The 14163-nt window shown below is 38.7% G+C and overlaps 1 protein-coding gene across 3 annotated transcripts; it reads left to right on the forward strand.

The window, feature by feature from the left end:
* Positions 1 to 1181: 1181 nt before the first annotated feature.
* On the forward strand, positions 1182 to 13511 carry brd2a (bromodomain containing 2a). Of its 3 annotated transcripts, none has more exons than XM_043232923.1 (12): positions 1182 to 1840; positions 5870 to 6167; positions 6346 to 6483; positions 6621 to 6765; positions 7320 to 7519; positions 7641 to 8129; positions 8208 to 8336; positions 9291 to 9524; positions 9666 to 9928; positions 10538 to 10863; positions 11802 to 11930; positions 12013 to 13511. In XM_043232923.1, exons 2-12 carry the CDS (start codon positions 5892 to 5894, stop codon positions 12141 to 12143), a joined length of 2460 nt encoding a protein of 819 aa, XP_043088858.1. In that variant the 5' UTR covers positions 1182 to 1840; positions 5870 to 5891; the 3' UTR covers positions 12144 to 13511. The 3 variants fall into 3 exon arrangements, with proteins under 3 accessions (XP_043088858.1, XP_043088856.1, XP_043088857.1); XM_043232921.1 differs by having other exon boundaries at positions 1183 to 3406; XM_043232922.1 differs by having other exon boundaries at positions 1183 to 3406; positions 9291 to 9512.
* The last annotated feature ends 652 nt before the right edge of the window (positions 13512 to 14163 follow it).

The raw sequence follows: 14163 nt of genomic DNA on the forward strand, positions 1-14163 counted from the left end.
TTGGAAAAAATCATGTTAAAATATATATGGCAGATCAGGCTTTATTCGTTAATTTCTGAATCTCCAACGTTGATGTATCAAATATGATATTTCAAAAAAGTAAATTAAGTTTAGTACATTTTATTTTACATTCTCTTTAAGAATTTAGTAAATTGCTCCATTAAAACACAAAAGGGTTAAAAACTACAAAATGCACATGCATGCTCAAACATTTCAATTGAAAGAATATAAAGTACCAATGTTAACTAGGATAAATGTGACTTTTTTTTTCTTTTGCAAAATTGCAAAAAAAAAAAAAAAAAAAAAAGAAGAAAAAATTGCAATTCAATATTGGAGTATTACACTGTAAGAGAGTCTATTGCCAAAAACAGCTATTAGGAAAAAGACAGTGTGTGTGAGCAAGAGCTCCATAGCAACCGTGTCCCCTGCTGGCCAAGCTGCCTTGTGACGCTGAGTCAGACTGGGTGAGTGTTGTCTGTGCTCAGTTGTGTGGGACATGAATGACAGGCCAGGCGTGTGCTTTCCCATTTGTCATGCTGTTCTAACATATGTTGTTAGATGTAGGACAACTTAGTCAAAGAAAGAAGTGTGAGCTGATATTTAGTCTAAATGTGAAAAATATATATAAATAATAGCACTCCAAATAAATGTTTTTGTTTACATATGTGTGTACTGTGTATATGTATTATGTATACGCCTATATAAAGACACAGACTTTAATGTGTATATATTTATATTCATGTAAATTATATATATAGTCGAATATATTCTTAAACATATACGTGCATGTATGTGTATTTATATATATGCATTATATATATACCCAGTACGCACAAAACTTTTATTTTGAATGAAAAAAAGGTTTGACAGCACTAATATAGCTCATTAAAACTGCAGGTTCTATCGATTAGGTAAAAATAACTAAAAATACATCTTACACAGTAAATACAATAAAAACGGGTTAAGTTCTATTTTTTGCAAATAAACTCGTATATCTTCATTTATTTATCTCTTTAGTTACTGTAAGTACCTGTTTGTCTTACGTATTACTGAAACTTATTTCCAATTTTTATATAGCAATATTTTGTAATCAGCCAAAATAATTACACACAGAACAAGTTTCCTATTTCCCAGTTTAGCTCGAACCAGCAGAGAGGTTTCGGGGGGGAAGGGAGTCGAGTGAAACTGCACATGCGCAGAAAGGATTACATTCAAGGCAGATGAAAGCTATTGATTACATGGATTTCTCGTGCTCCTAATAAACTTTTTGCCACGCGTTTTACCGAACTGAATTCTAATATTCAGTGCTTTTGGAAAGAAATCGTGTGGAATCGGATTACCGTATCCAAGAAGATAATCTCGGGGCAAAAATAATCAGGTTTAATTTTTGCGATGGCGCGACGGTTTGTGAGACACGTGATTGGCTCTGTCCAATCATGGCGCAGCAACGACAGCCATGTCTCCTTTGTTCTGGATTTAACAACGTTGCTGACTAATTACAAGTTTACATTTTGTGGATTTTAAAGAGCGCGTCTTTGATCGACAGGGAATGCCGTCGTATGCGACGTATCTCAGAAAGAAGACGTGTTTAAGGGGGATTTCTGCTCAAATCCAGTTTAAGCCACGCTGGTGCTTGTGTGGGTGGTCACGTGACTCCCCCTGCCCCCACTCCGAACCAATGAATGGGGAAGAAGAAGAAGTCGGACATGTTTGAGGGAAATGTGTTGAATAAAAGAAACGTGGCCGAAGACAAGAAGAAAATCTGGATTTTTCCAACAATGAGGAATTCGACATATTTTGCTTTTCCTTTTTATTTTCAATTCACTTTATCTGGATAGAGGTATATGTTAAGAGATTTAGATTTTATTTTTGGAAAACAACAAAATGTATTGTAAAACATTGTTAATTTAAATTAGACGTTTTGGTTTAAATAATTTAGAGACACAAGAAGCAGTTTGGCTGGTTCGGTGTTTTATTTTTTCCCACAACCTGACATTGTTTTAAATCTGTAACCTTGGCGCTGTGGGGGATGGGCGGCAGTATATTTTACTAAAAAATCAGTCGTTGTAAAAAAAACAAACAAACAAAAACTTATAGGTCGCTGTATCAAGTCAAAATACGTTCAGTTTAACGTTTGATAATGGTTTCTAGAAAGTAAATATCAATCCGTGTGTTTCAGTTGTCCTCTAAAAAAAGATAAGGCTGATGTGGAAACTTCGACAAGATTTGTTGATAATGATGGCCTTTTGTTGCCGAATACCGAAAACAAGCCGAATATTTCGTGGGAATTAAACGTATTTTTGATGTTTTGGGTGATTTCGCCTTGGGTAGTTCGATCTCTACGCTGGCCTAAACGCAGTAGTCTTTTTCTTGGATTTTGTGTAAATTTCTAATGTAACTGGCATGTTTTTTGTAATTTCAGACTAACTCTAGTAGGTTTAATACGTATTTTGTCGTTGTAATCGGGTTTTAACAACTGCATGTCGTTTGAAGAACCAAAGTTGCTGCGTCATTTTATGGAGGGCACTCCTTGTAGGCCATGTTGAATCGAAACGGATTGAAGGACATCGCCTTTTTTGTTCGCTTGTTTTAACGTTGGGTTTAAGCTTGCAACGTGTTTTCTTACACTGGGTTGAAAAGTAGAGTTTTAATGCTGCATAATATTTTTTTGTCACTTTCAGGCCTCGAGGTTTGCGGTTTTCGTTTAACTTTAGGGGATTTAGCCACATCACAAGGTTGCCTTTGGTTGTAAGAGTTTTTTTTTTGTATTTTAGTGATTTACAGACGGTCCATGAGGAACAGGCTGTAAGGCGAGGTGAACTATACGTGTGTGTGCCGCATTTGTCTGTTACGCGTGACTAATCGGCTGAGCCAATGGCGTTTTTCCAACCTGCCCATCGACGCTCGCGCCTTAGTTCTGGGCAGCCAATCAGCGAAGACTGTTGACGTAACACAAAACTCTTGAGAAACGCGGTGTTTCGGGAATTGTTGCCGCGTCTTTGCGTGTTTTAAATTATTCGCGAGAACGTTTTACTGATTTTTAGGTTTTTGTGTGTAGTAGTGGCGTTGCTTAGACGAGTATTTTTTGCGAAATAATCTGCTTTAACTCCACAAATCGTGCTCCGGTTGATGCGTGGGCGTGTCTTATTTGACTGACAGCTAGAGTGGCCGGTAGAATTCGCGTAGGCGTGTACGTATGGCGTTATATCAGCCAATGGAGCCGTCGATGGGTTTATAAAAAGTCGGGCGGAGCCTTAACGTCGCCATTTCATTGTAGCTCTGAGCTGGAGGATAGAGGAAGTCAGAAAAACAAGGCCGCGAAACTCGGATACGCGAACGAAACCGGTTTATAAACAGAATCCGGATCCATCCCGATGGAGACGGCCATTAGCCCGCCCTTTGACAGGTACCGGTTGGAGTAAATGGCATTACACTTGTTCTGTGAACGAAAATGTTGTAGGAATATTGTCATGATTCGGCATCTTTCGGAATAATTTTATTTAAATCACTTTCGAACTGTCGCGACAATATCCGTTGAAATACTGGATTATTAAAACGGCATTGACTTTTTTTAACGGGTGTGATGTGAGAGACTTTATTTTTTACAATGTCGTTACGCGACCAGTCTCCAAGTTTTTAAAGTCTGTATTTTAACGAGCAACTACCCGCGTTTAGTGCGCAGGCGCGCTTTCGCTCCATTAAACGGTTAGTTTATTTACAGAGAGATGATGTCCGTGTTCAGGCAGGTTTTGAGCAGTGCAAAGCTATTTTACATATCCTAGACTCGTTTGAATTGTATAACTGATTGTACGTCGTTAAGCATGCAGTGCTAGGCTGCGAACGGGAAATTAGCTTGGTTGGCTAATGCTAACAGCGACCAGCATCTAGTATTTTTAGCGTTAACTAGCATTTCGTTTTTTAATTCTCCCTAATGATTGCTGACACGTTATTATAAATTGTCATAATTTTTGCGGTGGTTAGATTCGAAAGTGTGTTGTGATATATTGAGTGTTACAATGACCATGTGGTTGTGGATTTGATCTGCAGATTATAGTTATGGTTTTAGATCTGATATTTCAATGCAATATAACTTGTGTATTTAGCGGTATATATGGATTTGGGTCATAAGGCGGTGCCTTGACCATAAAAACTAGTAAATCTATCTCGACATCGGGTGTTATTTTTGCTTTTGTTATGCGATTATTTGGCTTGTGTTTTTTTTTTTTTTTTTTTTTGATAAGGCCGACCAGTTTTAGTTTCGCCAGACGTCCTAGTCATTATGAAACTCTTTATGTTGCGCTTCCGCCTCGAACCACGTGGACTTTTGTCAACATTTAACACATGTGGAGGCCCCGGCTCTGTGCTCGAGCCTCTTTGATCACATCACGCCTTATTTTGGTGACGAGCGCCATTGATTTGTGAAATCTAGTGGCAAGACACTGAATAATTTGTGGGGTTGTTTCGCTTTTGGTCGCTTAGCAACGCGAGTGGTTAAAGGAGCCGCGTGAAGCCTGCCATCTGCCCCCTCCCTACCAGCATGCACTAGATAGGACAGAAAAAATAGATCAATTACTTGTTTTTCTTCCCCCCCAAACTTTGTTTGTATGCCAACGTTTTCCTTGACTGAAAATAAAAGTTTAAAATGTGAACACTTTGTGTTTTTTTTTGTATAATTTTGCCCTGTTTAAATTTAAACATTCATCTCTTTTGTTGTTTAAAAATGGCTTGATTTGCTCCATTAACTTGACTAAATAATTAATTTTACATGTGTCTAGAGATGTTAGATGAACTAAGCTGACTTTCTATAAATAGCTTTTCTGCATTTAGTGTTCTTAATTGTTAAAAGACACTCAGTCCAAACTGGGACAGGTATGCAAACCTTCACTTACAGAAACTGGCTGGAAGGCACGAGAGAGCAACATTTCTGGAGAATGAGTGAACGCCCACCCCAAGTGTCTTGTGTCTGTAGTTGAATTAAAATCAAGTAACTGCTGCAATGGTTTTACATATGTTGCATCATTATATGCTATCTGTGCAATCCCAATATACACGGAGTATGAATCCCAAGAGGATGCATGTAAAATAAATTGGATGCTATCAACTTGTTCACTTTAAAGTGTTCAGCAAGTAGGCTTCAGAAGGTAAGTCCTAGTGAGACAATTAGGTTCTTCATAACTTTCAGGATATAAAAAGTAGTTACTGAGGGTAGTGCAGTTTAACAAGCATTTGTAAAATATAAAATACCATGTTACTATATATGTAGTAGCATGCGTAGTAGCTTATTAAATTATAAAATAAGATTCTGTGAGTGTATAAATGCACTGATATTTATCTAATGAATTCTTATCTGGTGTATTGTGTGTGTGTGTGTATATATATATATATATATATATATATATATAATAAATTTAAGGAGTTAAAATATATATACACACACACACACCAGTTTATTTAAGAATTGCATTGAGTTGAAGAACGGTAGGATGAATAAATAGTTGAATTAGTCCAAAGGAAAGGAACGATTGATTTGTCATTCAAAATATTTATTTTGAGGGCCTCGTTCTGGGTTATGTATGTTTCCCTAAGGCGCCGCCCCCAGGTTTCAGTAGGACAGTGGTGTATGGGTCTGGAATGTGTTGCTCACATAATTCACCCATGCCGGGACGGATAAATTGCTGAAGGGGCTGCAAAGAAGCAAAATGCACTATTTAGTCAGAATCTGAGTCATGAGTCTACTGTGATTATGTTGACTCCTCATATTTAATGCTGGTTTCATCGCATATAATCACAAAGCTGTTTATTTTTCTGTTTCTATTTATAGTTTGACAATTAGTTAATTATCTGTGTTATCTCACCCTGTTCTCTGCAGCTCTCTGGGCGGGGGCGACGGCATGCAGGGGGTCACCATGATGATGGAGCAGAGCCTCTCCACCCCTGGCAAACGCATCCGCAAGCCGTCGCTGCTGTACGAGGGGTTCGAGGGACCCGCTCTGCCCCAGGTCCCTCAATCCGGGCCTCATCAACCTCCTGTGAGGGACCCTGCTCGCCAAGGCCGCATGACCAACCAACTGCAGTTCCTTCAGAAAGCTTTGCAGAAGACTCTGTGGAGACATCACTTCGCCTGGCCTTTCCATGAGCCGGTGGACGCTAACAAGCTCAACCTGCCTGTAAGTTTGGGGGTCTTGTTGTTAGGCACTGTGTTTGAAGCAACACACTATTTTTTCTTTTTAATTCTCAACTCTCCATCTGATCATTGAATCTGATTCGACCGCTAGCATCTTCCTCAAAAATCAACTTGTGCATGTGTTTTTCTGACTTAATAATGACTTGTATTGTCTCATGCAGGATTATTACAAGATCATTAAACAGCCCATGGATATGGGCACTATCAAGAAAAGACTGGAAAACAATTATTACCGCAGTGCCAGTGAGTGCTTGCAGGATTTCAACACCATGTTTACCAACTGCTACATCTACAACAAGGTCAGTCAGTTTGTTTATATCTAGGTAAAAGCTAAGACCTTTTTCAGAGCTTGGATTTATTCTGTTGTTCACCTTTAAGTTGCTTGGGTCTTCTGCGCAGCCTGCCGTGTGATCTCATAGTCGTCTGTTTATTACAGCCAACAGATGACATCGTCCTGATGGCTCAGTCTCTGGAGAAGGCTTTCCTGCAGAAGGTCGCACAGATGCCCCAAGAGGAGGAAGAGATTCCTGCACCTGTCCCTAGGGGCAAACAGGGCAAACCTAAAAAAGGACACAAATTAAGTAAGAATGAGGGGGGGTGAACCTGAAAAACCGATGAAGAGAGTAGTTCACATGATTTCCATTGTTATGGTTTTGATAGAAGTCTAGATATAAATTAATGCATATCACCATTAAAAAAGGATACTTCGTATAAAAAAAAAAAAATTCCAGACCCGGAAAAGGCACACTAAAATGACATTTTTGGAGTATATTCTATAAATATAAAATTATATAAAGCAATTGTAGGTATTAATATAATTATAATAATAATGTATTATATTATAATTAAATGAATGATAATTTTGTAAATAATTAGCAAGTGACTAATTAAAATCTATGTAAATGTCTGATTTTATTTTTAAGAAAAACTAAACGTTATATATAAATACAAGGCAAAATTGTAATTTTAAATGGTTATTATACGTTTGTGTGTGTGTGTAAAATAACTTTTTTTTTTTTTTTTTTTTTTATGTATTCATTTAAGTTTTGTGTTGGTAGAATTTTAATGAAGTTGACGACAAAAAATTTTTGTTTTTGTGTGCTTTATGCTCATGCATTTTTCCGTCTCTTTCTAGTCTCAGGTGGATTCACAACAGCTCATCAAGTCCCTGCTATATCTTCTGTGTCCCAGTCGGCCTACTCCCCTCCCACTCCAGACACCCCAGACTCAGTCCTCTCCACCCCACCCCAGATGCTGATAACCAAGACTTTGCCTCCCACTTCACACAGCACCCCTGCACTGATGGGTCTGCCTCCTACTCAACCGACTACAAAAGTAAGACTATCTCATTCCTAAAAAACACTTATTATACACATATAGCTTGCAGCATAGCCTAGTTGAATGACCAAATGCTAGATGCAATTTAGCTTATTTTTCTTTTCTTTTTTTCAAATAGAAAAAGGGTGTGAAGCGCAAGGCAGACACAACCACCCCCACCACCACGGGCATGCCACTCACTTTGGGTGTAGGTGGGATGGGTCTCGGTATGGGCGGAGGTGACTCCCCGCTCACCCTCTCCGCTTTGGGTGCTGACCCCAAACAGAGCCTGTCTCTCGGCCTGGGGATGAGTATGGGTATGGGCCTTGGTGGAGGTCTGGTTGGAAGCCTGGTTGGAGACAAAGTGCCGGCAAGACGCGGTGGCAGTGGCAGGCCCATCAAACCACCACGGAAAGACTTGCCCGACTCCCAGAACCAGCATCAGCCAGTGCGTCGCGGGAAGCTGAGCCAACAGCTACGGTACTGCAGCACGATTCTCAAAGAGCTGCTGTCGAAGAAACACGCAGCCTACGCCTGGCCCTTCTACAAACCAGTGGACGCTTCCTCACTAGGACTGCACGACTATCATGACATTATCAAGTATCCTATGGATCTAAGCACAATTAAGGTTTGTATAATGAGGTTGTTACGTGATTATGTACAGCCGTGTGCATGATCAAACCTGATGAGTTTCTCTCTCTTGCAGAGGAAAATGGATCATCGGGAGTACAGGGATGCATTGCAGTTTGCTGCTGACATAAGGCTAATGTTTTCAAACTGTTACAAGTACAATCCCCCAGATCACGATGTGGTGGCCATGGCCAGAAAACTACAGGTACAGATGCTTGCACTTAGATAAAAACAAAATTACTCAAGTCATTTATCAAGCCATAGGCAGGGTTTTATTTTACTTTTATTTATAGTTCACCTTAACACTCATTATGAAATTATGCATTATGAAAACTGGCAAGCTTGTTAAAAGCACCAGCACCACATAACATTTCATGCAAAGCAGTTGTAATTAGCCATTACATTAGAATTTTGAACCTTTATACAGTGTGTGCCATTTTAAAGACTGTACCCTATCACTCTCAACCAGTTTTCAGTAAAAAAAGATCATTATGGTATCTACCCTGGCTCTTAAGACAATAACGTTTTTTGCTTGTCAAACTATTAATCGCGTCCAAAATAATCATATTTGTTTACATATACACTGTATAAACTCATATTTCTGTATGTATAAATACAAACACATGCATTTGTTCATTTTAAGAAAATGTTGTATATAATATTTATATATAACTGTGTAAATAAACAGTAATAAATAATCAGTACATACAAACAAACTTTTTTACACTCTCGATTAATCATTTGAAACAATTGATAATTTTTTTTTTAATTAAAAAAAAAAAAAAAAAAAAACGACTTTATTGTACCACAGAGAATGTGTATATGAGTTCATTCATCACAATTTGCTGTGTATTCAGACATTCTGTCTTTTTTTTTTTTTTTTTTTTTTTTATTATTTAATTTTTTGTAAAACCGTTCATAGAAAGTATGTGTATGGTTTCCAGGTTGGGAAGGTTAAGTAAAACACTGTACTCTTAAATGGAATAAATACTCTGATTGGAGGATTTTAAACTCTTGATATCTGGTAGTGTAGCTTGTTAATGCAAGATAACAGAAATATATCTAAAGGAAAAAAACATTAACCAGTGAGCAAATGTGAATGGGCTTAATTTGGAGAAACAAAAATATGGATATTAAAAATGTCACCTCTCTGTTTCAGGATGTCTTTGAGTTCCGGTTCGCCAAGATGCCGGATGAGCCCCTGGAGTCCCTCCCACCTGCGTCCCTGGGCGGCGGCCTGGGCGGTCACTCCTCCTCTTCCTCCTCCTCTTCCTCCTCGTCGTCGGAGAGCGACGTGAGCAGCGAGAGTGAGAGCGAGAGCAGCCCGAGCTCTGACAGTGAGGAGGAGAGAGCGCATCGCCTGGCCCAGCTTCAGGAACAGGTGTGTACACAGGTAGCCACCCAACTTTTCCATGCAGCAGAGTCCGCTAAAACCGGCTCAGATTTGACGTAGTTGTACATATATTGAGAGCTGCAGTGGCTGTGGGTTTAGAGAGAGAAACGCAGTGACACTCACTCGCTCACTTGTGTTCAGTTGAGGGCGGTGCATGAGCAGCTGGCCGCGTTGTCCTCTACACCCATCATCAAGCCCAAGAAGAAGAAGGAAAAGAAAGACAAGAAGAAGAAGAAGAAGCCAGAAAAACACAAGCGGGGCAGGAGCACGATAGAGGAGGAGGTGGTCGTACGGCCGCCAAAAACGCCAAAACTCTCTAAGACACCAAAGAGCAAGAGCAACAGCAAAGCAGCGAGCTCCACTCAGGGCAAGAAGAACTCCAATAAGAAGAGCAGCAAGAGCAAGTACGTCCTACTTAGTGATTGTTCACACTAGGGCTGCACGAATATGACAAAAATCATTATTGTCGATTATCGCCTTGAAAATATAATAATAATTGCATTTAGCACAATGATGTTTATACCATTGTTTGAAGCAACATAACCAAGATGAAAACATTCTAACCGAAAGAAACTATTGCTTTTGCTATAGTATTAAGCCTCACACAAAGGAAGATATTTTGAAGAAAGGTTGTAACCAGGCTGTTTTGGGTCACCATCGACTATTATAGTATATTTTTTCCTCCTATGGAAGTCAGTGGTGACCCAAAAAACTTTCTTCAAAATATCTTCCTTTGTGTTTGGCAGAACAAAAAATTCATACAGGTCTGGAACTACTTGAGGCTGAGTCAATGACAGGATTTTAATTTTTGGGAGAAATATTCCTTTAAGATAACGCACAGAATAACAAAAGTGGATTTAAGATTGATTGCTGCTTTGAACAATTACATAACTGTGGCATCCGTAATCTGTAATTGCGATTAGAAAATGGATTAATTGTGCAGCCCTAATTCACACAGTCAGCTCATTTGAACCTAAAAAGCAATAAGAACTTACCTATATTTTTCCACTTAGGTCCTCAAAGAAATCTCAACCCTCTGCCTTTAACTCTCACCAAATGAGCCAAGGCGGTCTCACGCCGCACTACGACTCTGAGGAGGAAGAGGAGACCAGCCCCATGAGTTATGATGAGAAACGACAGCTCAGTCTGGACATCAACAGGCTGCCGGGCGAGAAACTGGGGCGCGTCGTTCACATCATCCAGTCGCGAGAGCCCTCGCTGCGTGACACCAACCCAGAGGAGATCGAGATCGACTTCGAGACGCTGAAGCCGTCCACGCTCCGTGAACTGGAGCACTACGTCATGATGTGTTTACGCAAGAAACCACGCAAACCTAATGGTATTTATAGTGTATTATTTATTAATTACATGGATTCATAACTTCTTAGTTTTATACCAAAAAACAGCACATTTAAATTTTAAATGTGCCTAACAGCCCTAATTCAGGCCCTTTTTATATATGCAGTTGATTGTCTTAAAACAATCCGAGTTTCCTTGGAAAAAGAAGGTTTGTTTTTGAGCAGCTAATGGGAATCTGATACTAGACTTTAACCCATAATGCATTGAGTTGCCCCACCTTTCCTGGTTTTTATTCAACACACTTTACAGGTAGACTGTAATCTGACCTTTACCCTTCCTGTGAACACACACAATGCTGCTCTTTCATTGCTCCACTGATGTTGATGTCAGAAAGTCTTCACTTAAGTGACTCATGCATCAATAAAAGTGCAAGGTTAGACAATTACATGCTAAGAGGAAGCTTTGGGGTTGATGGGTTTTTTTGTTTGTTTTTGAAAGAAACTCATGGTCATCAAGGTCGCATTTCATAAAAAAATACAATGTGAAATTACTATTGCAATTTAAAATGTAATGCAAAGCTAACATTATACCAGTATTCAGTGCTACATGATCCTTTATAAATCATACTAATATGCTGATTTAATTAAGAAACATTTCTGATTATCAACAATGCTGAAATCTGATTTGTTTTTAGCTTTTTATATAGCTTTCTCCAATGAAGAGTTTATTTAAAATAAACAAAGCATATATATATATAGTTTTTTTTGTTTGAAGTAAATTTAATCGGGTTCACTGAAAACAAAAAATCAAACATTAATTTTTATATTTCCCAATAGTCTTTAATCCATTTGCATTTATTAAACCTTTGCTTTTAATATTAAAACCACTCATAGATAAGAGACTATCGTGACTGATTGACAATATTCTGCATTTTACGGATATTATATGGTATATTTGAAAAAAACTTTTGTTTTCCAGCCGCAGTCAAAGGCACTCCAGGAAAATCCCGTGAGGAGCTGGCTCTGGAGAAGAAGAGAGAGCTGGAGAGACGACTGCAGGACGTCAGCGGTCAGCTCAACTCTGCCAAGAAACCACAGAAAACCAAAGGTAAGGGCCGCCATGTTCAGAGCCCATTCAAACTCAGGTCAGTCGAGACAAAGTGAATAACCCGTCTCTGTTTGTGTCTCAGTGGAGAAGCCCATCGCAGCGGAGCCTCATGCCGTGGCGTCTCGTCTCAGCGCCAGCAGCTCCAGCTCAGACTCCTCCTCCTCATCATCCTCTTCCTCGTCCTCTGACACCAGTGACTCGGACTCGGACTGAAAGAACGGACTTCAAATAAAACATGCACTCCATCCCAGAACTGAGTTTCTGCTCTTAATAACAGTAACTAATGAGGAAGGGCAGTGTTTCTCTTTAGATGCAGGTCGAAGAGAATTCTGGGAAATGTTGGACAGAAGGAGCTGACAGAAAAGCGGACCAGGGCATCGTCGTCTAATTTGGGACTCCTTTCTGTTAGTCCATCCTTCTTTACTTTGTGTATATACGTGTACAAAGATATATAAATATCTATTTTTCTTTTATAAAGAAGAATTTTAAGCAATTCCCTGGTAGGGAAGAAAACAAATCTTTTTCTTTTGTGAATATTTTTTCCCCCTTTCTCTCTCCCTCTTTTCGTTTGACCTTCTAGTAGTTTGTCCTAAAGAAAACAAAAGGCTTGGAGTGGAAACTGCTGTCACTTTTGTTTGCATGAGCGAGTGTGTGATGTGTACGTGTGCCATTGAATCCCGTGGTTTCCTATTTACACACTTTGCACATACGTGATGTGTTGGCGCTTGGATGTGCATTTGAATGAAAAAACAAAGCTCCACCTATTCAAATGGCATCTGTGCACCCAGAAGTCATGAGAACACCTGTCTGTGTCTGATGGGCGACTCGTTGGGTTTAGTGGCATCTTAAAACTTGAATCTGAGCACCTCTCCATCCAGCCTGCTTTATTCCCGTGGTCAAATGAATGATCTTCATTGTTTTATATACAAACACACAGAATCCTGCTCTTTGTATTCAGCTGGGCCACATGAGCATTCGTTTTTGTTTTGGATGTGTAAGTTATTTTCACGTTCATGTGGTATTGGTCATGATGAGTCTTAGATGCACTATGAGAGGTACACAGCTGCTTAATTAGGTGTTGATGTGAATACTGTTTGTAAATCTTGGTTTTTGAATTTTAGTCTGGATTTTAGTGTTTTTTTTCTTTTTTTTTTTTTTTAATATTCGCACAGTTTATGGTTTTAACAAAGTGACCCTCGTATACAGAAGTTAAATGCTTGGAAATATAGTTTATTACACAATAATAGCTACAATAAAATTTGATTTTTTTTATTTTATTTTGTACATATGTAACAGTTTCATGACCTCGCAGCTTGCATCTGTCAATATGACCTGATTTCTGTTTCCTGCATTTTTTTTCTTTGTTTACTACTGTCTTTAGCTCTTCTCTTTAGTATTGTGGCTGGTTTTTTCCACAGCTCATTTTTTTTGTTTGTTTTTTAAGAAGACAACAGCAAAACATAACAACGAAATGAAACCTCAAGCTGTAAGCATCGTCTCAACAGATGCTTCATGCGACCATTATTCTCATCTGAAAAATGTCACGTTAATAAAGAGGGTGAGATGTCCTTAAAACAAAAACCTGGGGCTCAGTGTGTTGCTTCAGGTGCATTTGATTTCATTAGTGCCTTTTTACAAGATTGTTGAATATTAGCATTTAGGCATATTATAGTTAGTTTGCTTGAAATTGTGTGTGTGTGTGTATATATAATTAAAATTTTCATTTAGCGTAACTCGTACTAAATGCTTAAAATTAAAACTATGTATATAGAGTATATATATATATATAGAGAGAGAGAGAGAGATGATTTAAAAAAACTAATTTGCCGCTTTGATATGTTTATATTACGAGGTATATATTATATAAATTATAGTTTCTTAACATATGTAATGCATAAATAAGGATAATGAGCTACAACAGAAGATGGCAGTGGTGTTTTTGAACTCTGAATTCTCATGAAGCCTGCTAGCGTTCCCATTCACCTCATTTAGCAGGAGCATAGTGGTTTGCTGAGGAAAGTGGATGGCACCAATCAATCAATCAATCAATAATTTTTATTTATACAGCGCTTTTAACAACACAGGTTGCACTGTACAGTATAATGACAGGGATGTATAATGACGAGAGTGACCAATTTCTTATTAAATGCAGAGACTGTCTCTAGTCAATTCAATCACTAGAAGTTAAGTGTCCCCAACCAAGCAAGCCAGAGGCGACAGCGGCAAGGAAACA

This window comes from Puntigrus tetrazona, unplaced genomic scaffold, assembly GCF_018831695.1.
Source record: "Puntigrus tetrazona isolate hp1 unplaced genomic scaffold, ASM1883169v1 S000000746, whole genome shotgun sequence".
NCBI classification, from domain to species: Eukaryota; Metazoa; Chordata; class Actinopteri; order Cypriniformes; family Cyprinidae; genus Puntigrus; species Puntigrus tetrazona.